The 23,041-nt window shown below is 42.6% G+C and overlaps 1 protein-coding gene across 1 annotated transcript in view; it reads left to right on the forward strand.

The window, feature by feature from the left end:
• Positions 1–9,124: 9,124 nt before the first annotated feature.
• LOC128700086 (uncharacterized) overlaps positions 9,125–23,041 on the forward strand; it is a 174,479-nt gene continuing 160,562 nt past the window's right edge. The window contains exon 1 of the mRNA XM_070098800.1: positions 9,125–9,430. Coding sequence (XP_069954901.1) covers positions 9,133–9,430 — 298 coding nt within the window. The 5' untranslated portion in view covers positions 9,125–9,132. The remainder of the gene's footprint in view (positions 9,431–23,041) is intronic.

Raw genomic sequence — 23,041 nt, forward strand, 5'->3', positions numbered from 1 at the left:
GAGCGAGGCAGGAACCCGGCCACTTCCTCCTCTTCTCCCACAAACACATGGAGAAACTCACTCTGGACGCCGAAATCACCACAAAACTCACCTCTGGCTTGCTGAAATAGCTGTGCTGAGCTGAACAACAACAGCAGAACATACAAGTGATGCTGAACATGTGACTTGAGAAACAGCATAAGACGTTACAGCGTGGGACGCTGTAGCATGGGGTTACTTGGACGCCACTTACAATTCTTGAAGAAATTTGGCAAATTTCGGCTAGATCCTGCTTGTACCTGTGTCTGGATGCTGAAACGTGCAGACACGACATCAGGATAACTCGTTAAGAGATGGATGCTTCTTGTATAGGGTGATAAAGTGAAAATGACTTCATCCTATTTCCTTCCTCTCTTTGGCAAACACAACTGCTGCGACCACCGCTTCCTACCATTTATAACAAGTTTGTTTGGTGACTCTTCCAGAGCGGGGTTCAATTATAGACATCTTCGGAGGCTTCTTTACTTTTATTTGCAAAGTCATGGTGGGTACACAGGCTTGTGTGTTGTGCCCATGGCCTGGGAGGCCATCCCACGAGGGAGAGAGGGAGTAGAGTTGACTGCTTCTAGGTCGCTGTGTGAGTGAGCGAGATCGAGTGGGACCAGCGTCCCACTGACCTGGGTAGGCCTGGAGAGGGCAGCACCTGAGTGGCACAAAATATGAACTAAGCTGGCAGACAGCATAGGCTATCTGTGCAGACAGTACAGGCTGTATACAATAGCACTGGTCCTAGGACCGACCCCTGTGGGACCCCGCTCGTCACAGGTTCCCACTGTGATACCTCGTTACATACCATGACTCGTTGTTGCCTCCCTGTCAGGTATTCTCTGATCTATTGCAGTGCCCTTCCTGTTATATGCGCCTGATCCTCTAGCCTCTGCACTAATCTCTTGTGAGGAACTGTGTCGAAGGCCTTCTTGCAGTCCAAGAAGATGCAATCAACCCACCCCTCTCTCTCATGTCTTACTTCTGTTACTGTATCATAAAACTCCAGAAGGTTTGTGACACAGGATTTGCCTTCCATGAATCCGTGCTGGTTGGAGTTTACACTCTTGTTCCGTTCCAGGTGCTCCACCACTCTCCTCCTGATAATATTCTCCATAACTTTGCATACTATACACATCAGTGACACAAGTCTATAGTTTAGTGCCTCTTTTCTGTCTCCTTTTTTAAAAATGGGAACTACATTTGCAGTCTTCCATACCTCAGGTAGTTGCCCAGTTTCCAGGGATGTGTTGAAAATTGTGGTAAGTGGCACACACAGCATACCCACTCCCTCTCTCAGAACCCACAGGGAGATGTCCGGTCCCATTGCCTTTGTGGTATTGATGTCCCTTAGCAGCTTCTTCACCTCCTCATTTGTATGTATGTCATCCAACACTTGTTGGTATATTCCTTGCTAGTGTCCCCCTCTGTTCTGTCCCCCCAGAGGCCTTCCTGTCTCCACTGTAAATACTTCCTTAAATCTCATATTGAGCTCCTCACATACTTCTTGATCATTTCTTGTAAGTTCCCCACCTTCTTTCCTCAGTCTTATCACCTGGTCTTTGACTGTTGTCTTCCTCCTAATGTGGCTATACAGAAGTTTCGGGTCAGACTTGACTTTCGATGCTATGTCGTTTTTGTACTGTTGCTGGGCCTCCCTCCTTATCTCTGCATACTCGTTTCTGGGTTTTCTACTAATCTCCTTATTTTTCTGGGTCCTTTGCCTCCTGTACCTTTTCCATTCTCTAGTGCACTTAGTTTTTGCCTTCCTACACCTTCGGGTAAACCAAGGACTCGCCTTGGTCTTCCTATTATTTCTATTTCCCTTGGGAACAAACCTCTCCTCTGCCTCCTTGCACTTTGTTGTTACATATTCCATCATCTCGTTTACTGATTTTCCTACCAGTTCTCTGTCCCACTGAACCTCCTGCAGGAAGTTCCTCATACATGTGTAGTCGCCCCTTTTACAGTTTGGCTTTTCCCATTCAATTCCTGTTACCTTCTCCACTTTTAACTCTACTATATAATCAAAACTCAGAACCACATGATTGCTAGCTCCAAGGGGCCTCTCATAAGTGATGTCCTCAATGTCTGAACTGCTCAGGGTGAACACTAGATCCAGTGTTGCTGGCTCATCCTCCCCTCTCTCTCTGGTAGTGTCCCTGACATGTTGATGCATGAGGTTTTCAAGTACCACATCCATCATCTTGGCTCTCCATGTTTCGGGACCCCCATGTGGCTCCAGGTTTTCCCAGTCGATCTCCCTGTGGTTGAAATCGCCCATTACCAGTAACTTTGCTCTGCTCGAGTGAGCTCTTCTTGCCACCTCAGCCAGTGTGTCCACCATCGCCCTGTTTTCTTCATACTCCTCTCTTGGCCTCCTGCAGTTCTGTGGTGGGTTACACATCACGCCAGTGACTGTTCTCCAGACTGAATTGTACCTGCTATGTAGTCTTTCTCCAATCACGTCCATGCCTTCCATTTCCTCAAATCCCCATCATTTTTTATGAGCAGGGCAACCCCTCCTCCCCCTCTACTATCTTTTCTCAGGATTTGATATCCCGGTGGGAAGATTGCATCTGTTATTGTTTCAGCGAGTTTCGTTTCTGTGACTGCTATGATGTCTGGGGATTTCTCGCTGATTCTTTTGTGCCACTCCTCATATTTAATTATTCTGTCCGCGTTTGTGTACCAAACCTTCAGCTTCTTTTCTATCACTGTGGTCCTGCGAGAATATTGGGGTTGGGGGAGTGAGAGCCTTGGTGGGGGCCTATGGGGGGCTGTGGTGTGGGGGGGTTGCGATGAGGGGGGTGGGGTCAGAATGCCCATAAGGGGCAGCTGTTGGGGTGAGGTTTGTGATGTGGGGGTTGGTGGCAGAGGGAACAGTGTGTGGGTTTTGGTTTAGATTGCTCAGTTGTGTTGGGATTGTCGCGGTTAGAGTCTTTCTGTGGGAGTTTATGCGGGATGTGTTTGCCCTTCCTCCTGTGTCTTGGTCCTGCTCATCTTCATTATTGCCTCTCGTTCCTCCTTGCATCTCTGTACCCTCTCTTTCAGTGTAGTCCTTTCTTCTTGTGTTCTGTTGTGATCGAGGTATACTCTCTGGTACCCCAGTTAGTCCCTCAGTCGTGCTTTCTCTTGCAGGATCCTGGTTCGAGCTGATTCTTCATTGAAAATTACTTTGACAGGCCGTTTCCTTCCACTCGCAAACCACCCAATTCTCCGAAAATTTGTCACCTGGGTCATATCGCCCTCACCTATTGTTTTCATGATGCCTTCAATCATTTTTTCCTCCTCCTGCTTTATTTCTTCGAAGTTATCCCCTTTGGGTTCTTGGAGCCCATAGACAAAAACTGACCTCTCCCTTTACTCCTCCCACTGAGTCTCCATTTGCATCCTCTGAGGTGTTTTAGTTCCTTCCATTGAAATGTTGCCTTCAATCCCTGTCCTTTCTTTAACTTCTATGCTCAGTGAACTGTCTTTCATGATCAGCTGCTCCTTGCTACTGCAGTTGGCTCTTAGAGTCTCTGCATATAACATACCTTCATTGTCTTCAGACCTGTCATTTGTTCTTAGCATGCTCCTCGTCTTTTCCCTGGCCCCACATGGGTCTGATAGGGCCTTCACGTACAGCATATCTCCTTTGCTTCGTACCATCCACTTGTCTGTGCCTGACATAGAATTTCTTGATGTCACATCTGAATTGTCATTTGTGTCTCTAATCTGTTTTAGTTTTTTTTAGTTTCCCTTCTAAGCACTGTATCCTAGCTTCTGCTGCTAAGACTTGTAGCTCCGACTTCCTGCACTCTTCAGCTATCCTCACCTCCATTATCTTGCCCAGCTCTTCTATGTTCCTTCCCCACTCTTCCTTCCTTTTTTGGAGCTCTAACTCCCAATCTTTCCTCCTTGGTTCGTCCACCAGATCTCTGGTTTTCCGCCCTCTAGGGCCACCCATTTTTTTTTTTTACCGCAGAAAGAAGCTTATGTATTTTACCACAGAGAGAAGTTTATGTATTTTCAGGGTGTGTGTGTGTATGTGTGTATGTGTGTGTGTATGTGTGTGTGTATGTGTGTATGTGTGTGTGTGTGTGTGTGTGTGTGTGTGTGTGTGTGTGTGTGTGTGTGTGTGTGTGTGTGTGTGTGTGTGTGTGTGTGTGTGTGTGTGTGCGCGCGCACGTGTGTGTCTGTAAGCGTGTTCATATTCAAGCAGTCACTCTGCAATACTGCCGGAAGACTCCCTTAGAGTTAACTAAGTTATGTAACTATGTCAGTGTTGAGTGTTCCAGCTCAGTCTGACAAATTTAAACACTGTACGAGTCCCATCCTGTGTGATGGAATATGACAGGGAAACTTAGCTTTTGTTCCCACTGTGAAACTAAAATAACATAGCATATTGTTAAAGTATCCAGTTTTACAATAATAAAGAATCATCAGAAAATTACTAATTCACCCGCACGAGCATCTCCACTCACCATGCTCGTATAATGTGGTTATTCAGGTTTTTAACACAAAGTTGGATGCATTAGTATTCACTGTATAAACAAACATGTCAGTCTATTCCTGGATATATGATATCGAGTGATACATTTATTTATCTGCAAACATGTTCACGTTTTATCGCTAAGTTTTATCAAAGTTGTGTGATGGAACAACATGATAGTCGAGTGTTAGGTATGCAGCTGGCTGCATAACCTTCATGCGTCCCCCCCGCACATGCATGGAACATGTGTATATGCATGTAGATGTTTACATATCCTTCACTCCTGCAGGTGCATGGAGCACAGGTGAGTAAAAATTTAGTACCTTGGGCATGTTTCCTTAGGCTGTCCCTATTCACCTAGCAGCAAGTAGGTACCTGGGTGTTAGACGACTGGTGTGGATCTCATCCTAAAGACAACTTAAGTTGCCCGAAATGCTCTGCATAACCAGGGGCTTTCTGTATAGTATGGCATTGATGTCAGCTATGGTCTGTATAAGTTGTATCATGTGCATGCAGAACTAGAGATTATTATTATTATTATTAATTTATGTGGTGAAGTAACTGGAGGATGGGAAAGTTGTTCAAGCCGAAGAAGAGATCTTTTTCCTTTCCAAGTGTGAAAAATTTATGCATATGAAATTAATGTGAGTGCGAGCGAGACACGAAAAATAAGAATCTAAATTAAACGTAAAATCCTAATTTCTCTTGGAATAGAATTAGATTTTGGCTTCCAAGCGGCTAGTTTATAATAATAATAATAATAATATCTTTATCTTTATTTACTACAAGTACATGTACAAGGTATACAGGTCTAGTTGACATCAATGACATACTACTATATAGAAAGCCCCTTGTTATGCTAAACATTTCGGGCAAATTAGGTCAGTGTCCCAAGATGCGGTCCACACTAGTCGACTAACACCCAGGTACCCATTTTACTGATGGGGAACATAGACAACAGGTGGGAAGAAACACGCCCAATGTTTCTACTCTGGCTGGGAATCGAACCCGGGCCCTCGCCGTGTGAAGGGAGAGCTTTAACCACCAGGCCATATATATCCATCCTATGAATGGAAGCACAAGAACTAAGCCATTAAAGTTTAACAGGAATAAATTGTGGTATCTATTACAATAAAAGTTTATTCATTAAAAGCAAATTTAGTATCTCTGCGTAAACTTTCTGGTATCTGGTCACTAAAGGTACCTTGACATATACATTATTGCATTATATTTGCAGTCATTATATTAACGATACACAATACCAACAAGCTGATGAATAAGACACGTCTACAACATTTAACCGTCTTTATTACATTGCAGCTGAAAAATTGGCCGAAGAAAGTACTTTGGAAGAAGAATTTCAACAGTCTTGATATGTCTGTGTTGGGTATTATAACTAATATTAGAAGCCAAGTATATAATGAATCTGAATGTCAGAGGGCTGCAGTTAGCCAGAATAGATCTATAACTCACTGTTATAATATGAACGCAGATTAGCACATTTTCGAAGCAATATGCAATGTACACAGACTAACTGACGTAGTAGCCATGATTAGGCTTAGTTACAAATACCTCTGGAAATTTGGTCAGTGTTAAGGTCACTTCAACATTGTGCTTGATTGTCCACTTACTGAGGAATATAGAGATAAATAATAAAATAATGTAAGGAATCAAGGTATCTTATTAGTAAAAAATAAGAGAACAAATTTTGAGCCTGAGTTCTAAATTTTGTAGTAAAAAATAAAATATAAGTTGTGTATATATATATATATATATATATATATATATATATATATATATATATATATATATATCCAGATGTGCTCCTGGTAACTCTTCCTGGGTCTAGTTCTATGGTTTTTTGTTATCCATATGCTCTTCTGCCATCCATAAGTGACCCGACAAAGAGAAAAACACTTTCACGGTCTTTCACTTAATCACTGTCTTGCCAGAAGCTCATTGGCATCACACTTCAGATGATCCTCCTCTCCCCAAACAGTACCATCCCCACCCGTGCTTCAGAGTGCAGGCACAGTAGGATATGGAGTGCACAATAAACTAGCAACTGCCGTCCACAGAATTTATTATTGTTATGAGACATACAAACAGGGAATAGAAGGAAGTTTGGAGCCATCTGTGGGCCAGCGATTTTTCATTTGGTCAACTGACTTTTTCATCAATATAGTTATGCTGTACGAACATGTTCCAGATTCAAGTTATTCTAGGAATGAACAATCTCAGATAAAGTGATGCTCCTGAGAAGGGTTGTTATTTGCTGCCGTCTCGTGGTGTAAAAGTTCTCTCCTCGCTGATCACTAACTGGAGCCAAGTGTGGCCAATTGACAACACTGCCTTGCACATAAAAATAAGACCACTCACATCTCTCCGGTGTTGAAGGCTCTGCTGACACGACAGATCCACCCAGGCCGGGTCCAGAAGACAGATGAGTCGTCCTTTGCTTTGCCCTCTATTTTATCAAGAAGTCGTCGAAGAGACGGGACGGGTGACACAGGCAGTCCAAGAAACTGGAGCATACCCAAGGTGTGAGTGCATGTGCGCCTCGTACAGTCTTGCAGCTACTTTCGAGCAGGTACGAAATACGCCTTATTCCAGTCCAATTCTTTACATGACTCCGCTTCTTACTTATTATTTCTCTTCTTACCCATTCTCCCTATTGCCCATCCCTCCTCTTACCTATCCCTTCTCTTCCTACTTATTTATTATCTTCCTACTTATTTATTATCTTCCTACTTATTCCTTCTCTTCCTACTTATTACTTCTCTTCCTACTTATTCCTTCTCTTACTACTTATGCCTCCTCCTCAAGTACCTTTCTATTCCCTCCCACTCAGCCTTCCTGCCTCCATCTATCCTTCTTAGTTATATATGTCATGGCAACTGTGGCGGCGTATGCCATGGCAACTGTGGCGGCGTATGTCATGGCAACTGTGGCGGCGTATGTCATGGCAACTGTGGCTTCATACTTGGTAATAAATCATGGCGACTACAGTGGCATAACATGGCAACTGTATCTGCATAATGTTATGGGAACACTGGTGGCATAAGAATGACATGACAACTGTGGTGGCATAAGAATGACATGACAATTGTAGCGGCATAGGACTCGGCAATTGCATGGGCATAAGTGTTATGGCAACTTTAGTGGTTTATGTCATGGCAAATGTTGCGGTATGTTATGGCAACCGTACTGGCACATATGGCAACTGCGGTGGCACACAGGATACACAATGGCAACTGTGACAGTATAATACGTTATGAAATCTGTGGTAGAAAAATACATCATGGCAACTGTGGCAGTATAATACTGTAATGGCATCTAGGCAGCATAACTCATGACAACTGTGGCATAATAAGTCATGGTTACTGAGATAGCATAACATATGGCAACTGTGGCAGTATAATAATTCATGGCAACTGTAAAAACATAAATCATGACAACTGTGGCAGCATAAGTCCTGGCAACTATAACAGCATGACACCTAGTGGCAAGCGTGACAGCATAATACGTCATGACAATTGTGACAGCATACGTTATGGTCTGTGTAACAACAAATTTTAGCAACTGTGGCAGAATAACAAGTGGCAGGATTAATCATTTGAACTGTGACAACAAAATGGCAACTACAGCAGTGTAAGTCATCGCAGCTGTAAAATTATAATATGCCATGGCAACTGTAACAGAATAACACTGTGGCAGCATAGTCATGACAGTCAATGACAGCATAATAATAAGTCCTGGCAGCTGTAACCGAATAAGCCATGGCAACTGTGACAGTATAAATCAATGGCAACTGTGAGATCACAGTACGTCATGTCAACTGTGGCAGAATAGTATGTTATGACAATTGTGACAACATACGTTATGGCCAGTGTAGCAACATAAGTTATGACAAATGTGACAGCATAGTACGTCATGGCAACTCTGGCAGCATAATACGTCATAACTGTGGCAGTATAATACATCATGGCAACTGTTGCAGCATACTTCATGGCAATTGTGGGAGCCTAATACGTCATGGCAACTGTGGCAGCATACGTCATGGCAACTGTGTAATACGTCATGGCAACTTTGACAGCATTATAAGTCATGACAACTGTGGCAGAATACTTCATGGTAATTGTGGCAGCCTGATACGTCATGGCAATTGTAGTATAATACGTCATATCAACTATGGTAGTTTACGTCATGGCAACTGTGGCAGCATAATACGTCATTACAACTGTGGCACCATAAGTCATGGCAACTGGGGCAGTATAATACTTCATAGCAACTGTGGCAGCATGTGTCATGGTAATTGTGGCAGCATGCTGCATGGCAACTGTGGCAGCATAACAAGCCATAGCAACTGTGGCAGCATAACTCATGGCAAATGTGGCGGCATAATACGTCATGGCAACTGTGGCACAATCCGTCATGGCAACTGTGGCACAATCCGTCATGGCAACTGTGAATGCATATGTCATGGTAACTATGGCAGCATGTCATGGCAACTGTGGCAGCATACGTCATGGTAACTGTGGCAGCATGTCATGGCAACTGTGGCGGGGATGAAACAGGTGGTGAGGCAAGGCTGGTGTTGACTACATCTTAGTGTGTGTTGGTCTGTCGTGATGGAAGGTTGTGTTCCCCTGGTGAGTGTTATGCTCACTCCACCCACACTGCCTCACTCCAAGCACAGTAAACCCCCACTGCTTCACTCCAGGCAGAGTGAACCCACACTGCCTCACTCCAGGCACAGTAAACCCACACTGCCTCACTCCAGGCAGAGTGAACCCACACTGTCTTACTCCAGGCAGAGTGAACCCACACTGTCTTACTCCAGGCAGAGTGAACCTACACAGTCTCACTCCAGGCAGAGTGAATCCACATTGCCTCACTGCAGGCAGAGTGAACCCCCAATAACCCACAGTAAGTACCTTTCTACTCCACAGACTAACAAATCAACGACAGTACTCTAAATAAGACAATGATTGTCGTCTACTAAACTTCGTGTCACCATAAATCAAAACTATTGCAATAAGTATTTTGGCATTTCTCTTATTTAATAACGATCGCTTGACAACACAGTAATTGCTTTTTATACATCTAAGGTCTGATGGTTAATGGGGTTTAATGCCTGTCGACACGAGGGGTAAATAAGGATGAACCTGACCTGTTCATCACTAGTCAGCAACACTTTAACCCCTAAAATAAGGGTTAAAACAATCTCTCAGTACATATACACAGAGACATACACATTTCACTGTATATATCCTATATGTACCTTGATTTTTTTATTAATTTCAAATGTATTTGTTTTCTTCACTGTTTTAAAGTAAGATTTCAGTGAATGGTAAACCACACAGTGAATTGTGTGGTACATTTTTTAAATGCAATAACGGGTTTAATGAAAGTTTTAGAATAGCTTGTAGTAGCCCAAATGAGTTGTTACAATAAATGATAATTTTCCTTGGCCATTTGGTATTTGTTAAGGCAAAAAATGTGTTAATTTGTTTGAGCTCCCTGTGAAATTATTAATGGTTTAAACTGAGATCAAATTACTTTGTGAGTTAAGTGAATTAACATTGTAAATTAAGTGGGTTATCATTGTGGATTAAGTGGATGTATAATAAAGTGAAGAGCCTCTTGTGCAAAACGTTTGGCAGCTTAGGTGCGTCCACCTCACCTCGTGTTGAAAGCCAGCCAGGCTGGAAATCCCAGCTCAGCCAGGTGGCTGAATGCCTGTCTGAGTCTGGGGCTGTGTACAGCTTCTCAGTCTGGGGCTGTGTACAGCTTCTCAGTCTGGGGCTGTGTACAGCTTCTCAGTCTGGGGCTGTGTACAGCTTCTCAGTCTGGAGCTGTGTACAGCTTCTCAGTCTGGGGCTGTGTACAGCTTCTCAGTCTGGGGCTGTGTACAGCTTCTCAGTCTGGGGCTGTGTACAGCTTCTCGGTCGGGGGCTGTGTACAGTTTCTCAGTCTGGGGCTGTGTACAGCGTCTCAGAGATGTGCTGCAGTTCTTCTTTCTTATGTTCTTATGTCCTAAAGATGTGTTGTGCACTGCGTCTGAGATGTGCTGTGTACAGCATCTCAGAGATGTGCTGTGTACAGCATCTCATAGTTGTGCTGTGTATAGCCACTCAGAGATGTGCTGTGTACAGCATCTCAAGTGACTGTGTCGTGAACATGACGCCAGTTGATGCACCTTGCCCCTCCAGGAAGGTGCGTGTTGACGCAAACATCAAGTCACTGACGTTATCAAACGTGTTGTGCGTTTCTCCTGCCTCCTGATGTCATTTGATGTTTAAAGTTGATGTCACTATGTATCCCTCTCAAGAGTGATGAGATCCCACTTCCATGAGTGATGATTTCTCCTCTTACGAGTGATGATCCGTTTGTCCACTCACGAGTGATGATCCGTTTGTCCACTCACGAGTGATGATCCGTTTGTCCACTCACGAGTGATGATCCGTTTGTCCACTCACGAGTGATGATCCGTTTGTCCACTCACGAGTGATGATCCGTTTGTCCACTCACGAGTGATGATCCGTTTGTCCACTCACGAGTGATGATCCGTTTGTCCACTCACGAGTGATGATCCGTTTGTCCACTCACGAGTGATGATCCGTTTGTCCACTCACGAGTGATGATCCGTTTGTCCACTCACGAGTGATGATCCGTTTGTCCACTCACGAGTGATGATCCGTTTGTCCACTCACGAGTGATGATCCGTTTGTCCACTCACGAGTGATGATCCGTTTGTCCACTCACGAGTGATGATCCGTTTGTCCACTCACGAGTGATGATCCGTTTGTCCACTCACGAGTGATGATCCGTTTGTCCACTCACGAGTGATGATCCGTTTGTCCACTCACGAGTGATGATCCGTTTGTCCACTCACGAGTGATGATCCGTTTGTCCACTCACGAGTGATGATCCGTTTGTCCACTCACGAGTGATGATCCGTTTGTCCACTCACGAGTGATGATCCGTTTGTCCACTCACGAGTGATGATCCGTTTGTCCACTCACGAGTGATGATCCGTTTGTCCACTCACGAGTGATGATCCGTTTGTCCACTCACGAGTGATGATCCGTTTGTCCACTCACGAGTGATGATCCGTTTGTCCACTCACGAGTGATGATCCGTTTGTCCACTCACGAGTGATGATCCGTTTGTCCACTCACGAGTGATGATCCGTTTGTCCACTCACGAGTGATGATCCGTTTGTCCACTCACGAGTGATGATCCGTTTGTCCACTCACGAGTGATGATCCGTTTGTCCACTCACGAGTGATGATCCGTTTGTCCACTCACGAGTGATGATCCGTTTGTCCACTCACGAGTGATGATCCGTTTGTCCACTCACGAGTGATGATCCGTTTGTCCACTCACGAGTGATGATCCGTTTGTCCACTCACGAGTGATGATCCGTTTGTCCACTCACGAGTGATGATCCGTTTGTCCACTCACGAGTGATGATCCGTTTGTCCACTCACGAGTGATGATCCGTTTGTCCACTCACGAGTGATGATCCGTTTGTCCACTCACGAGTGATGATCCGTTTGTCCACTCACGAGTGATGATCCGTTTGTCCACTCACGAGTGATGATCCGTTTGTCCACTCACGAGTGATGATCCGTTTGTCCACTCACGAGTGATGATCCGTTTGTCCACTCACGAGTGATGATCCGTTTGTCCACTCACGAGTGATGATCCGTTTGTCCACTCACGAGTGATGATCCGTTTGTCCACTCACGAGTGATGATCCGTTTGTCCACTCACGAGTGATGATCCGTTTGTCCACTCACGAGTGATGATCCGTTTGTCCACTCACGAGTGATGATCCGTTTGTCCACTCACGAGTGATGATCCGTTTGTCCACTCACGAGTGATGATCCGTTTGTCCACTCACGAGTGATGATCCGTTTGTCCACTCACGAGTGATGATCCGTTTGTCCACTCACGAGTGATGATCCGTTTGTCCACTCACGAGTGATGATCCGTTTGTCCACTCACGAGTGATGATCCGTTTGTCCACTCACGAGTGATGATCCGTTTGTCCACTCACGAGTGATGATCCGTTTGTCCACTCACGAGTGATGATCCGTTTGTCCACTCACGAGTGATGATCCGTTTGTCCACTCACGAGTGATGATCCGTTTGTCCACTCACGAGTGATGATCCGTTTGTCCACTCACGAGTGATGATCCGTTTGTCCACTCACGAGTGATGATCCGTTTGTCCACTCACGAGTGATGATCTAACCTTCCATCAAAATTATTATCTTTTAGTTAGCTCAGATAATTATATTTATTTTGATCACAGTACATCAATACACATGTCAGTATCTTACAATGATTGAAGGTTCTAAATGGATACACATGCATCCTAGAATCCAGTTTGGTAAAATAAATATATAAAAAAACGTAGAGGCTGACGAACTCTGATAGTATAAAAATTATTTACTGTTGAGCGAAGGTGCTGATGGTTAGGTTAGGTAAAGTAAGGTTAGGCTAGGTTAGGTTAGGTTAGGTTAGGTTAGGTTAGGTTAGGTTAGGTTAGGTTAGGCTAGGTTAGGTAGCCTTGGAGTCTCATGTGGCAGCCTTGGAGTCTCATGTGGCAGCCTTGGAGTCTCATGTGGTAGCCTTGGAGTCTCATGTGGTAGCCTTGGAGTCTCATAAGAACATAAGAAAGAAGGAACATCGCAGCAGGCCTACTGGCCTATGCGAGGCTGGTCAAAGTCGCCTACCGGCTTAAGGCAATGACCCAACCTAGTCAGGTGAGGTCACATTCACTTAAAGGAGGAGCACGGCATCAGACCTAGTAGCACAAGCTAGTCAAATCCAACTCACACCCACTCATGTATTTATCTAACCTGTTTTTAAAACTACACAACGTCTTAGCTTCTATGACGGTACTAGGGAGTTTGTTCCACTCATCCACAACTCTATTACCAAACCAGTACTTTCCTATATTCTTCCTGAATCTGATTATTTTCCAGCTTGAAACCATTGCTGCGAGTCCTGTCTTGACTAGATATTTTTAGCACGCTATTCGCTTCCCCTTTATTTATTCCTGTTTTCCATTTATACGCCTCAATCATATTTATTTATTTATTTATTTCCAATTTGAGCACACATACAGAGGTACAAAAAAATACAGATAAGAGCAGCATGCCAAAGCCACTTATACTATGCATAGCATTACGGGCTGGCTTAAAATTAACTTAAGATTAACTAAGCAATGATGAAATCAGTGATAAAACATTAATGTAAACAGATTACTATAAAGCACAAGTGAGTATTACAAAGACAGGTCATATGGTTGCATTCAGTTAGGTAGTGATTCTGTTAGGTAGTGTATTTAAAAAATAATAAAGTTAGATTCGGTTTTAGGTTTAACATTTATGTGATATAATTATGAGAAACATTTAAGATATACAATTTATAAGGTTCAGTTATTCAGTATTTATTTGGTTTTGGGTGAGTAAGTGATCTTTGAGAAGAGACTTGAATTTATAAACAGGTAGTGTTTCTTTTATATTTACAGGTAATGAATTCCAGATTTTAGGGCCTTTTATGTGCATTGAGTTTTTGCATAGTGTGAGATGGACACGAGGAACATCAAAGAGTGATCTGTGCCTTGTGTTATGGTCATGTGTTCTGTTGAGGTTGGCAAGGAGATGTTTGAGGGGCGGGTTAATATCAGAGTTAAGTGTTCTATGTATGTAATAGGTGCAGTAATAAGTATGGATGTTTTGTATGGTGAGTAGGTTTAGTGTATTGAATATTGGTGGAGTGTGCTGCCTGTAGTGAGAATTTGTTATCATTCTAACTGCAGCCTTTTGTTGGGTAATTAGTGGTTTGAAATGGTTAATTGTTGTTGAGCCCCATGCACAAATTCCATAGGTGAGATAGGGGTAAATAAGAGAGTGATATAGGGCCAGGAGGGCTGACTGTGGAACATAGTACCGTATCTTCGACAGTATGCCTACAGTCTTGGAAATTTTCTTAGAAATTTGTTGTATATGTGTATGAAATTTGAGTCTATTATCAAGGTGGATTCCTAAGAATTTTCCCTCTGTTAGTTTTGTGATAGGTGATCCGTTTATCATTATGTTAAGAGGGACATCTGTAGCTCTGTTACCAAACTGAATGAAGTAGGTTTTGTCAATGTTTAGTGTAAGTTTGTTAGTCCTCATCCAGGTAGATATTTTCTGTAATTCGGTATTTACAGTATTGGCTAGCGTGACTGGGCTCGGGTGAGAGAAGACGTATGTAGTGTCATCTGCAAATAGTGTGGGTTTGAGTAATTGCGAAGCATTTGGAAGGTCATTTATGTATAGGAGAAAGAGAAGAGGGCCAAGGACACTTCCCTGTGGGACACCAACTGTAATTGGTTGCGCAGAAGAGTTTGCCCCATTTGCGTACACATATTGGCTTCTGTTGCTGAGGTATGACTTGAGGTAGTTGATGGAGTGCCCTCTTATACCATAGTGTGACAATTTTACGTGGAGCAAGTCATGATCAACTTTATCAAAAGCTTTACGTAAGTCAATGAAGATCCCCAGTGGGACTTCTTTTTTCTCTATTGCAGTGTATATATGTTCTAGCATGTGTATAATAGCATCCCCCCTAATTCTACGCCTTTCTGAGTGTGTAGATTCAGGGGCCTCAGTCTACCCTCATAAGAAAGATTTCTGATACATGGGATCAACTGTCACCCTTCTTTGTACGCTTTCCAGTATATTTATATCCATTCCGTAATACAGTGATCAGAACTGTGCAGCGTAATCTAAATGAGACCTAACCACGGATACATAGAGTTGAAGAACATCCTGAAGACTTCTATTATAAATGCTTCTTGATATGAAGCCAAGGATTCTGTTAGCTTTATTGCGAACACTTATACACTGTTGCCTTGCTTTCAGATTACTACTAACCAGAATTCCTAAATCTCATGTGGTAGCCTTGGAGTCTCATGTGGTTCCCATACCCTTGGGGGTATGGGAATCAAATAATGGGAATATGTAAAGAAAATAATGGGGGTATGGGAACCAGAAAATGGGGGTATGGAACTCGATCTCTGAACAATTTAAAAAAGTTAGATTAGAATCGACTATCAGCTGTTCTAATGCTAGCTATCCACATGTGAAGTAAAACCAAGCTATTGACATCTTTTGAAGTCATACTGGTACCTAACAGCTTTGGTGGTGGTGATTTCGACAGTCTGGTGAAGGGGGTATGAGGAGATAGTGGGCAATCCATTGGGGTATGTAACTGTAAAATGGTTAGGAACCACTATAACCCCTGCATCTATTGTCTTGCCTGATGTTTTGTCAAACTGCAGTCATGATAATGTCAGATCTAAATATATATATATATATATATATATATATATATATATATATATATATATATATATATATATATATATATATATATATATATATATATATTAAAATATAGGATGGGGTCCACCTCTGGTGTAAATTGGGGGACCCACAGCCTCGGAGAAGTGGATAAAAAGGCTTCAAGGAAGAATATTTGGATTTCTTCCTGAAGCCGTTTGAATATTCCACTTCCCCTACCACCCCATCTTTTCATATATTTTTTTTTTACCAATAGGAATATTCTATTACATAATATGGTACAGAAGATTTAAGAGATACATTGTTGGTATAAAGGTGGCATGTAAGGTACATGTTGTTACGTGTGTATCACCGATTATAAGGCGAAAATCTCATCCAGCTCCTCAGAGCTGGGGCGTGTGCCCAAAATACAGCAGGCATTACCCCTTTGAACAGCCGCACTGAGCTGCTGGAACAGAAAACTAGCTGCCCTGGGATCCCTAGTTACCCTGATGAGTCTTTTTCCGAGCTCCTTAAGGAATTTAGATGCACTCTTTCCCCATGAGCCAAGGGTCTCTGAGCCTGTGAGAGCAAACATATAATGATGGGCAAGTTCTCCATATTTTCTAGACTTCTGGGACTCCCTGAAGCTGGCAGCTGCCCCTCCTTCCTCCCTGATGTATTGGAGATAGGTATCAGCCAGGGTAGATGCACATGTATAGTCCCACACCACCTGCTTCCCATCTGTCCAGGCTTGAAGGGTGATACCATCTGGACGCTTCTGGCTGCCATCAGATCTGCATAGTTGGGGTGGCTCCCTTACTGCTGGGCATCCAGCTGTTGTGAGGCTCCTCTTGATGTTATTAACCTCCTCATATCTTGCAATCTTTCCCTCGGATTTACGGCACACAAGACCATGGTACCCGAATCGGTCTGCTGCTTCACTGCCACAAATACACCTGTGTTCGGCGAGAATAGGGGCGGCAAGTCGAAGGACAACACCGATGCGGATGGTCTGTGGGTCGAGGCGTGTGCCAAGGCTGGAGTTGGGAACAGCCAACAGAAAGTCTCCAGCATGAGGGGCTCTCACTGCCAGGAGGCGGGCTCTATCCTTCCCTGACACACTCTGAAGCATTGTTGAGGCTATATTTTCTACTATTGGACCATCCCAGTGCGATTGTTTGTAGTTGTTGGGGTGAGCAGGTCTGGTTTCAGAGCCCGTTAGATTATCCCAGATCATTGCTCCGTCAATGAATTTTTGGTCCTGGACTCCAATCTTGTCCCTAAGATGTTCAGGGAGAATCGCTGCTACAAGCTCTCTGGATGCAATACACGAGGACAGAAAAGCAGGTAACGCAATCTATGATGACTTGCGGACACCAATGCCTCCTAGTCTGACTGGAAGTGTAGCTTGGTTCCACTGCCCGTCTTCTAGAGTAAGGTTAAGTACTTTCGTAAAAATATGTCAACCTGGGCAGACTCAAGCACTTTGTGAGAAGGTACAAGGCATCGTGGGTATCCAGATTGCCTATTCGTTGTTCCATTCTCCTTAACTCTTCCAATTTCTTCCTGAGAATTGTGTCAATGGCATTGCTTTCCAGAGGTGCTCCTAGCAAGACACTATTTGTGGGGGCAATGACTGCTGCTCCTGGTAGTTTTGATCTCACTGCAATTATCACTTGTTGACTGACTGAGATGATTTCACATTTGGATGGATTCAGGATGAGACCCATTTCCTGTCCCCGTGTCATTACCTGTGTAAGGTCATGTAGGAGGGACTCTTTTGTACCTGCTAGTGTGCCATCATCTAGGAACCAGATGTTTAGCTCGCTGGTCAGTCTGACTGTGATTTCCCTAACTGCTATACAGAAGAGAAATGGTGCAAGAGGATCTCCTTGTTGGACACCCTCCAATGATGTGATTTCATGCTCTCCAAAGAGAAGCATTGATTCCTTGCTATACCCAGCTGATACAATATATATATATATATATATATATATATATATATATATATATATATATATATATATATATATATATATATATATATAAAACTGGCTAGTGACTTCAAAAAGATTAATATAATAAATATATTTAGGAATGATAATTGATGTCACTTGGGAATGGAATTTCTGGTCTAGGAATAAATTCAGTATTTTCTGAGACAAAAGGGGTGGACAGTCATTACTTTAGATTTTTTAAAGGAATTAAAACAAATAAAAGGAAGATGAAACTGAACAAGAGAGTGAAAGAATTTTTTCAATTCAATTTTAATGGAATTTTTCGTCAGTGGTCAGTCGTCACGTGAGGTCACAGGCCCTGAGCTGATTTGGGGTTACAAAGCATGGCTTGCTTTTGCAGTGTTTTAAAAATTGAGGTTGGAGAGTTGAAGGAGGAAGTCTTGCTTCTCCAGTAGGAAATTAGGAGGCTGAAGGTTCACCTCAATGGGGTTGGGAGCGAGTGTGAGGTGGCTGGAATGGTGGAGGGGAATGAGGCTACCAGCAGCGAGGTGCAGTCCAGCACCTGCTGCAAGTGGCAAGTGGTTCCCAGTAATGGGAAGAGCATCAAAATAAGGAAAGTTAAGAGAGAAGATTTAAAGGTAGGAAATCGCTTCTCTGTTCTTCAGGATGAGTGTACTTCAGTGGCCAGTGAAGGTAAAGGTACTACTTCCCCTGCAAATAGAGGTAAGCATTTACTTGTGGTTAGTGACTCACAGGTAAGATATATGGACCGTGCTTTCTGTAATAGGAATAAGATGGTAAGAGATAGTGTGTGCTTCCAAGGAGCTGGTGTTAGTGACATAGTCAACAGGTTGGATAATATGTCAGGTGATGGGAACAAGTCTATTATCTGTCTCAGTGCTGGTGGAAATGATATTGGGAAGGGTAGGAGAGAAGAGCTGCTAGATAAGTACAGATCAGCTATAAATTTAATTAAGTCTAAGGGAGGGGTCCCAATCATATGTAGCATCTTGCCTAGAAGGGGAGTAGGCAATGTATGGTTGTCTAGGGCAATTGGTGTAAATTGCTGGCTAGACAGATACTGCAAGGAACTTGCAATCCCATTCATTGAAAACTGGGACAACTTTTATAGCAAACATGATATGTATACAAGGAATGGGGTACATCTTTACGGGGCAGGGGTGGTAGCTCTTGCAAACTCAATCAAGAGGGCCATTGCTGAAATACCTAGGATTTTGAACTGATGGAAGATAGAGGTATGGGTGTGTGTGGGAAACAGTCAGGTTGCAGCACTAGGATTGAAAACAATGAATGTATAAAAGACATTCATCATGAAGTTATAAATAAAGACAATAGATCAGGTCAGCAAACAAAGGGAGACGGCAGAGGGCAGCAAGGGACTAGCTCCCTTAGGGTCTATTATACTAATAGCAGAGTGTAAGAAATAAGATAGATGAGCTAAGATTAATTGCAAGTGCAGGAAACATAGATATCATTGCTATAACAGAGACCTGGGTCAATCTGAAAGATAGAGAGATGCCTTCTGAATGTCACATACGAGGCTATAAATTATTCCACACTGACAGGGTCAACAGGTAGGGTGGTGGAATAGCGATGTACATCAGAGACAATTTAAATTGTTGTGTTAGACAAGATATAAAATTAGAAGCGTCAGCCACTGAATCTGTTTGGTTACAGCTTCTCGAGGGCCGTGAAAAACTAATTTTGGGTGTGATTTACAGGGCCCCAAATCTTGATAGGGAGTGCGGTAAATTTCTATGGGATGAAATTCGTAAGGCCTCTACATACGAAAATGTTGTGTTATTGGGAGATTTCAACTATAGACAGATTGACTGGAGCAATTTGACAGGAAATTTAGAGCCAAGTGACTTTCTTGACACGATTCAGGATTGTTTTTTAAAACAGTTGGTGACAGAGCCAACTAGAGGAAATAACCTGCTTGATTTGGTTCTTGCCAGCAGGGAAATGCTAATTAATAATCTTAAAGTTAATGATGGGCTTGGGGAAAGTGATCCAAATCACTCAGTTTTAATATATCATGGAATTCCCCTAATAATGGCAATCAAGTCTCTGTCCCTGACTTCCGCTTGGCTGATTTCATAGGACTGAAAAATTACTTGGGTGGGCTGAACTGGAATGACCTGACTATGGGTCAGGTAGGTGGTGATGATTGCCGATATGACGTTTTCCAGGGCATAGTTCTAGCTGCTCAGACAACTTATGTTCCAAATAGGGAAATCAGATCAAGCAAAAATGATCCTAAATGGATGAACAATAGATTAAAACATCTCATTGGTCAAAAGAGAGGCATATATAGGCAAATCAAAAGAGGAGAAGTGCAATTAAGAAATCAATATAATCAGGGAAATAAAAAAGGGAATAAGAAAAGCAACCGACCTGGTAGCACAAGCTATCAGGTCCAACTCACACCCACCCACATGAGGTTAAAGTTGCAAGAGAATCGAAGACTAACCCAAGAGGATTCTTTCAGGTATACAGAAGTAAGATCAAGGACAAGATAGGCCCATTCAGAAGTTACTCGGGTCAGCTCACGGACAGTGATAAGGAAATGTATAGAATTTTTAACACATACTTCCTCTCAGTTTTTACACAGGAAGATACTAGCGATATTCCAGAAATAATAAATTATGTAGAACAGGACGATAATAAACTATGCACGATTAGGGTCACAAGTGACATGGTCCTTAGGCAAACTGATAAATTAAAACCTAACAAATCCCCAGGCCCTGATGAACTGTATGCAAGGGTTCTAAAGGAATGTAAAGAGGAGCTTAGCAAACCTCTGGCTAATCTTTTCAATATATCACTACAGACTGGCATGGTGCCAGATAAGTGGAAAATGGCAAATGTGATACCTATTTTCAAATCAGGTGACAGATCCTTAGTTTCGAACTATAGACCAATAAGCCTAACCTCCATAGTGGGAAAATTTATGGAATCAATAATTGCCGAGGCAGTTCGTAGCCACCTTGAAAAGCACAAATTAATCAACGAATCTCAGCATGGTTTTACAAAGGGGCGTTCTTGCCTTACGAATTTATTAACTTTTTCACTAAGGTATTTGAGGAGGTAGATCATGATAATGAATATGATATTGTGTATATGGACTTCAGTAAGGCTTTTGACAGGGTCCCGCATCAGAGACTATTAAGGCACATGGAATAGGAGAAATGTTTTCCTGGATAGAGGCATGGTTGACAAATAGGCAGCAGAGGGTTTGCATAAATAGGGAGAAATCAGAGTGGGGAAGCGTCATGAATGGTGTTCCACAGGGGTCAGTGTTGGGCCCCCTGTTGTTCACAATCTACATAAACGACATAGATGAGGGCATAAAGAGCGACATAAGCAAGTTTGCCGATGACACCAAAATAGGTCGTCGAATTCATTCTGACGAGGACATTAGAGCACTCCAGGAAGATTTGAATAGACTGATGCAGTGGTCTGAGAAGTGACAAATGCAGTTTAATATAGACAAATGCAAAGTTCTAAATGTTGGACAGGAAAATAACCATGCCACATATAAACTAAATAATGTTGATCTTAATATTACGGATTGCGAAAAAGATTTAGGAGTTATGGTTAGCAGTAATTTGAAATCAAGACAACAGCGCATAAGTGCTAGCAATAAAGCTAACAGAATCCTTGGCTTCATATAAGAACATAAGAACATAAGAACGAAGGAACACTGCAGAAGGCCTACTGGCCCATGCGAGGCAGGTCCAAGTCTCCTACCGGCTTAACCCAATGCACCCAACCTAGTCAGGTCAGGTCACATTGACTTAAGGGAGGAACACGGCAACCGACCTGGTAGCACAAGCTATCAGGTCCAACTCACACCCACCCACATCCACTCATGTATTTATCCAACCTATTTTTAAAGCTACACAACGTTTTAGCCTCTATAACTGTACTCGGGAGTTTGTTCCACTCATCCACAACTCTATTACCAAACCAGTACTTTCCTATATCCTTCCTGAATCTGAATTTTTCCAACTTAAAACCATTGCTGCGAGTCCTGTCTAGGCTAGATATTTTCAGCACACTATTTACATCCCCTTTATTTATTCCTGTCTTCCATTTATACACCTCAATCATATCCCCCCTAATTCTACGTCTTTCTAGAGAGTGCAGATTCAGGGCCCTCGGTCTATCCTCATAGGGAAGGTTTCTGATACATGGGATCAACTTTGTCATCCTCCTTTGTACATTTTCCAGAGAATTTATATCCATTCTGTAATACGGTGACCAAAACTGTGCAGCATAATCTAAATGAGGCCTAACCAAGGATGTATAGAGTTGAAGAATAACCTGAAAACTCCTATTATTTATGCTTCTTGATATGAAGCCAAGGATTCTATTAGCTTTATTGCGAACACTTATGCACTGTTGTCTTGGTTTCAGATTACTGCTAACCAGAACTCCTAAATCTTTTTCGCAATCCGTAATATTAAGATCTACATTATTTAGTTTATATGTGGCATGGTTATTGTCCTGTCCAACATTTAGAACTTTGCATTTGTCTATATTAAACTGCATCTGCCACTTCTCCGACCACTGCATCAGTCTATTCAAATCTTCCTGGAGTGCTCGAATGTCCTCGTCAGAATTAATTCGAAGGCCTATTTTGGTGTCATCGGCAAACTTGCCGATGTCGCCCTTTATGCCTTCATCTATGTCGTTTATGTAGATTGTGAACAGCAGGGGGCCCAACACTGACCCCTGTGGAACACTGCTCGTGACGGTTCCCCACTCTGATTTCTCCCCATTTATGCAAACTCTCTGCTGCCTATTTGCCAACCATGCCTCTATCCAGGAAAAAATTTCTCCTATTCCATGTGCCTTAATTTTCCTCAATAGTCTCTGATGTGGAACCCTGTCAAAAGCCTTACTGAAGTCCATATACACAATATCATATTCATTACCATGATCTACCTCCTCAAATACCTTAGTGAAAAAAGTTAATTTTAACCTCATAATCTCTTTTTGCTTTTCTAATTCCCTTTTTTATTTCTCTCTTTAACTGAATATATCGATTTCTTAATTGCCCCTCTCCTCTTTTGATTTGCCTATATATGCCTCTCTTTTGACCAATCAGATATTTTAATCTATTGTTCATCCATTTAGGATCATTTTTGTTTGATCTGATTTCTCTATTTGGAACATAATTTGACTGAGCAGCTAGAACTA

The sequence above is a fragment of the Cherax quadricarinatus genome, chromosome 64 (genome assembly GCF_038502225.1).
Source record: "Cherax quadricarinatus isolate ZL_2023a chromosome 64, ASM3850222v1, whole genome shotgun sequence".
NCBI lineage: Eukaryota > Metazoa > Arthropoda > Malacostraca > Decapoda > Parastacidae > Cherax > Cherax quadricarinatus.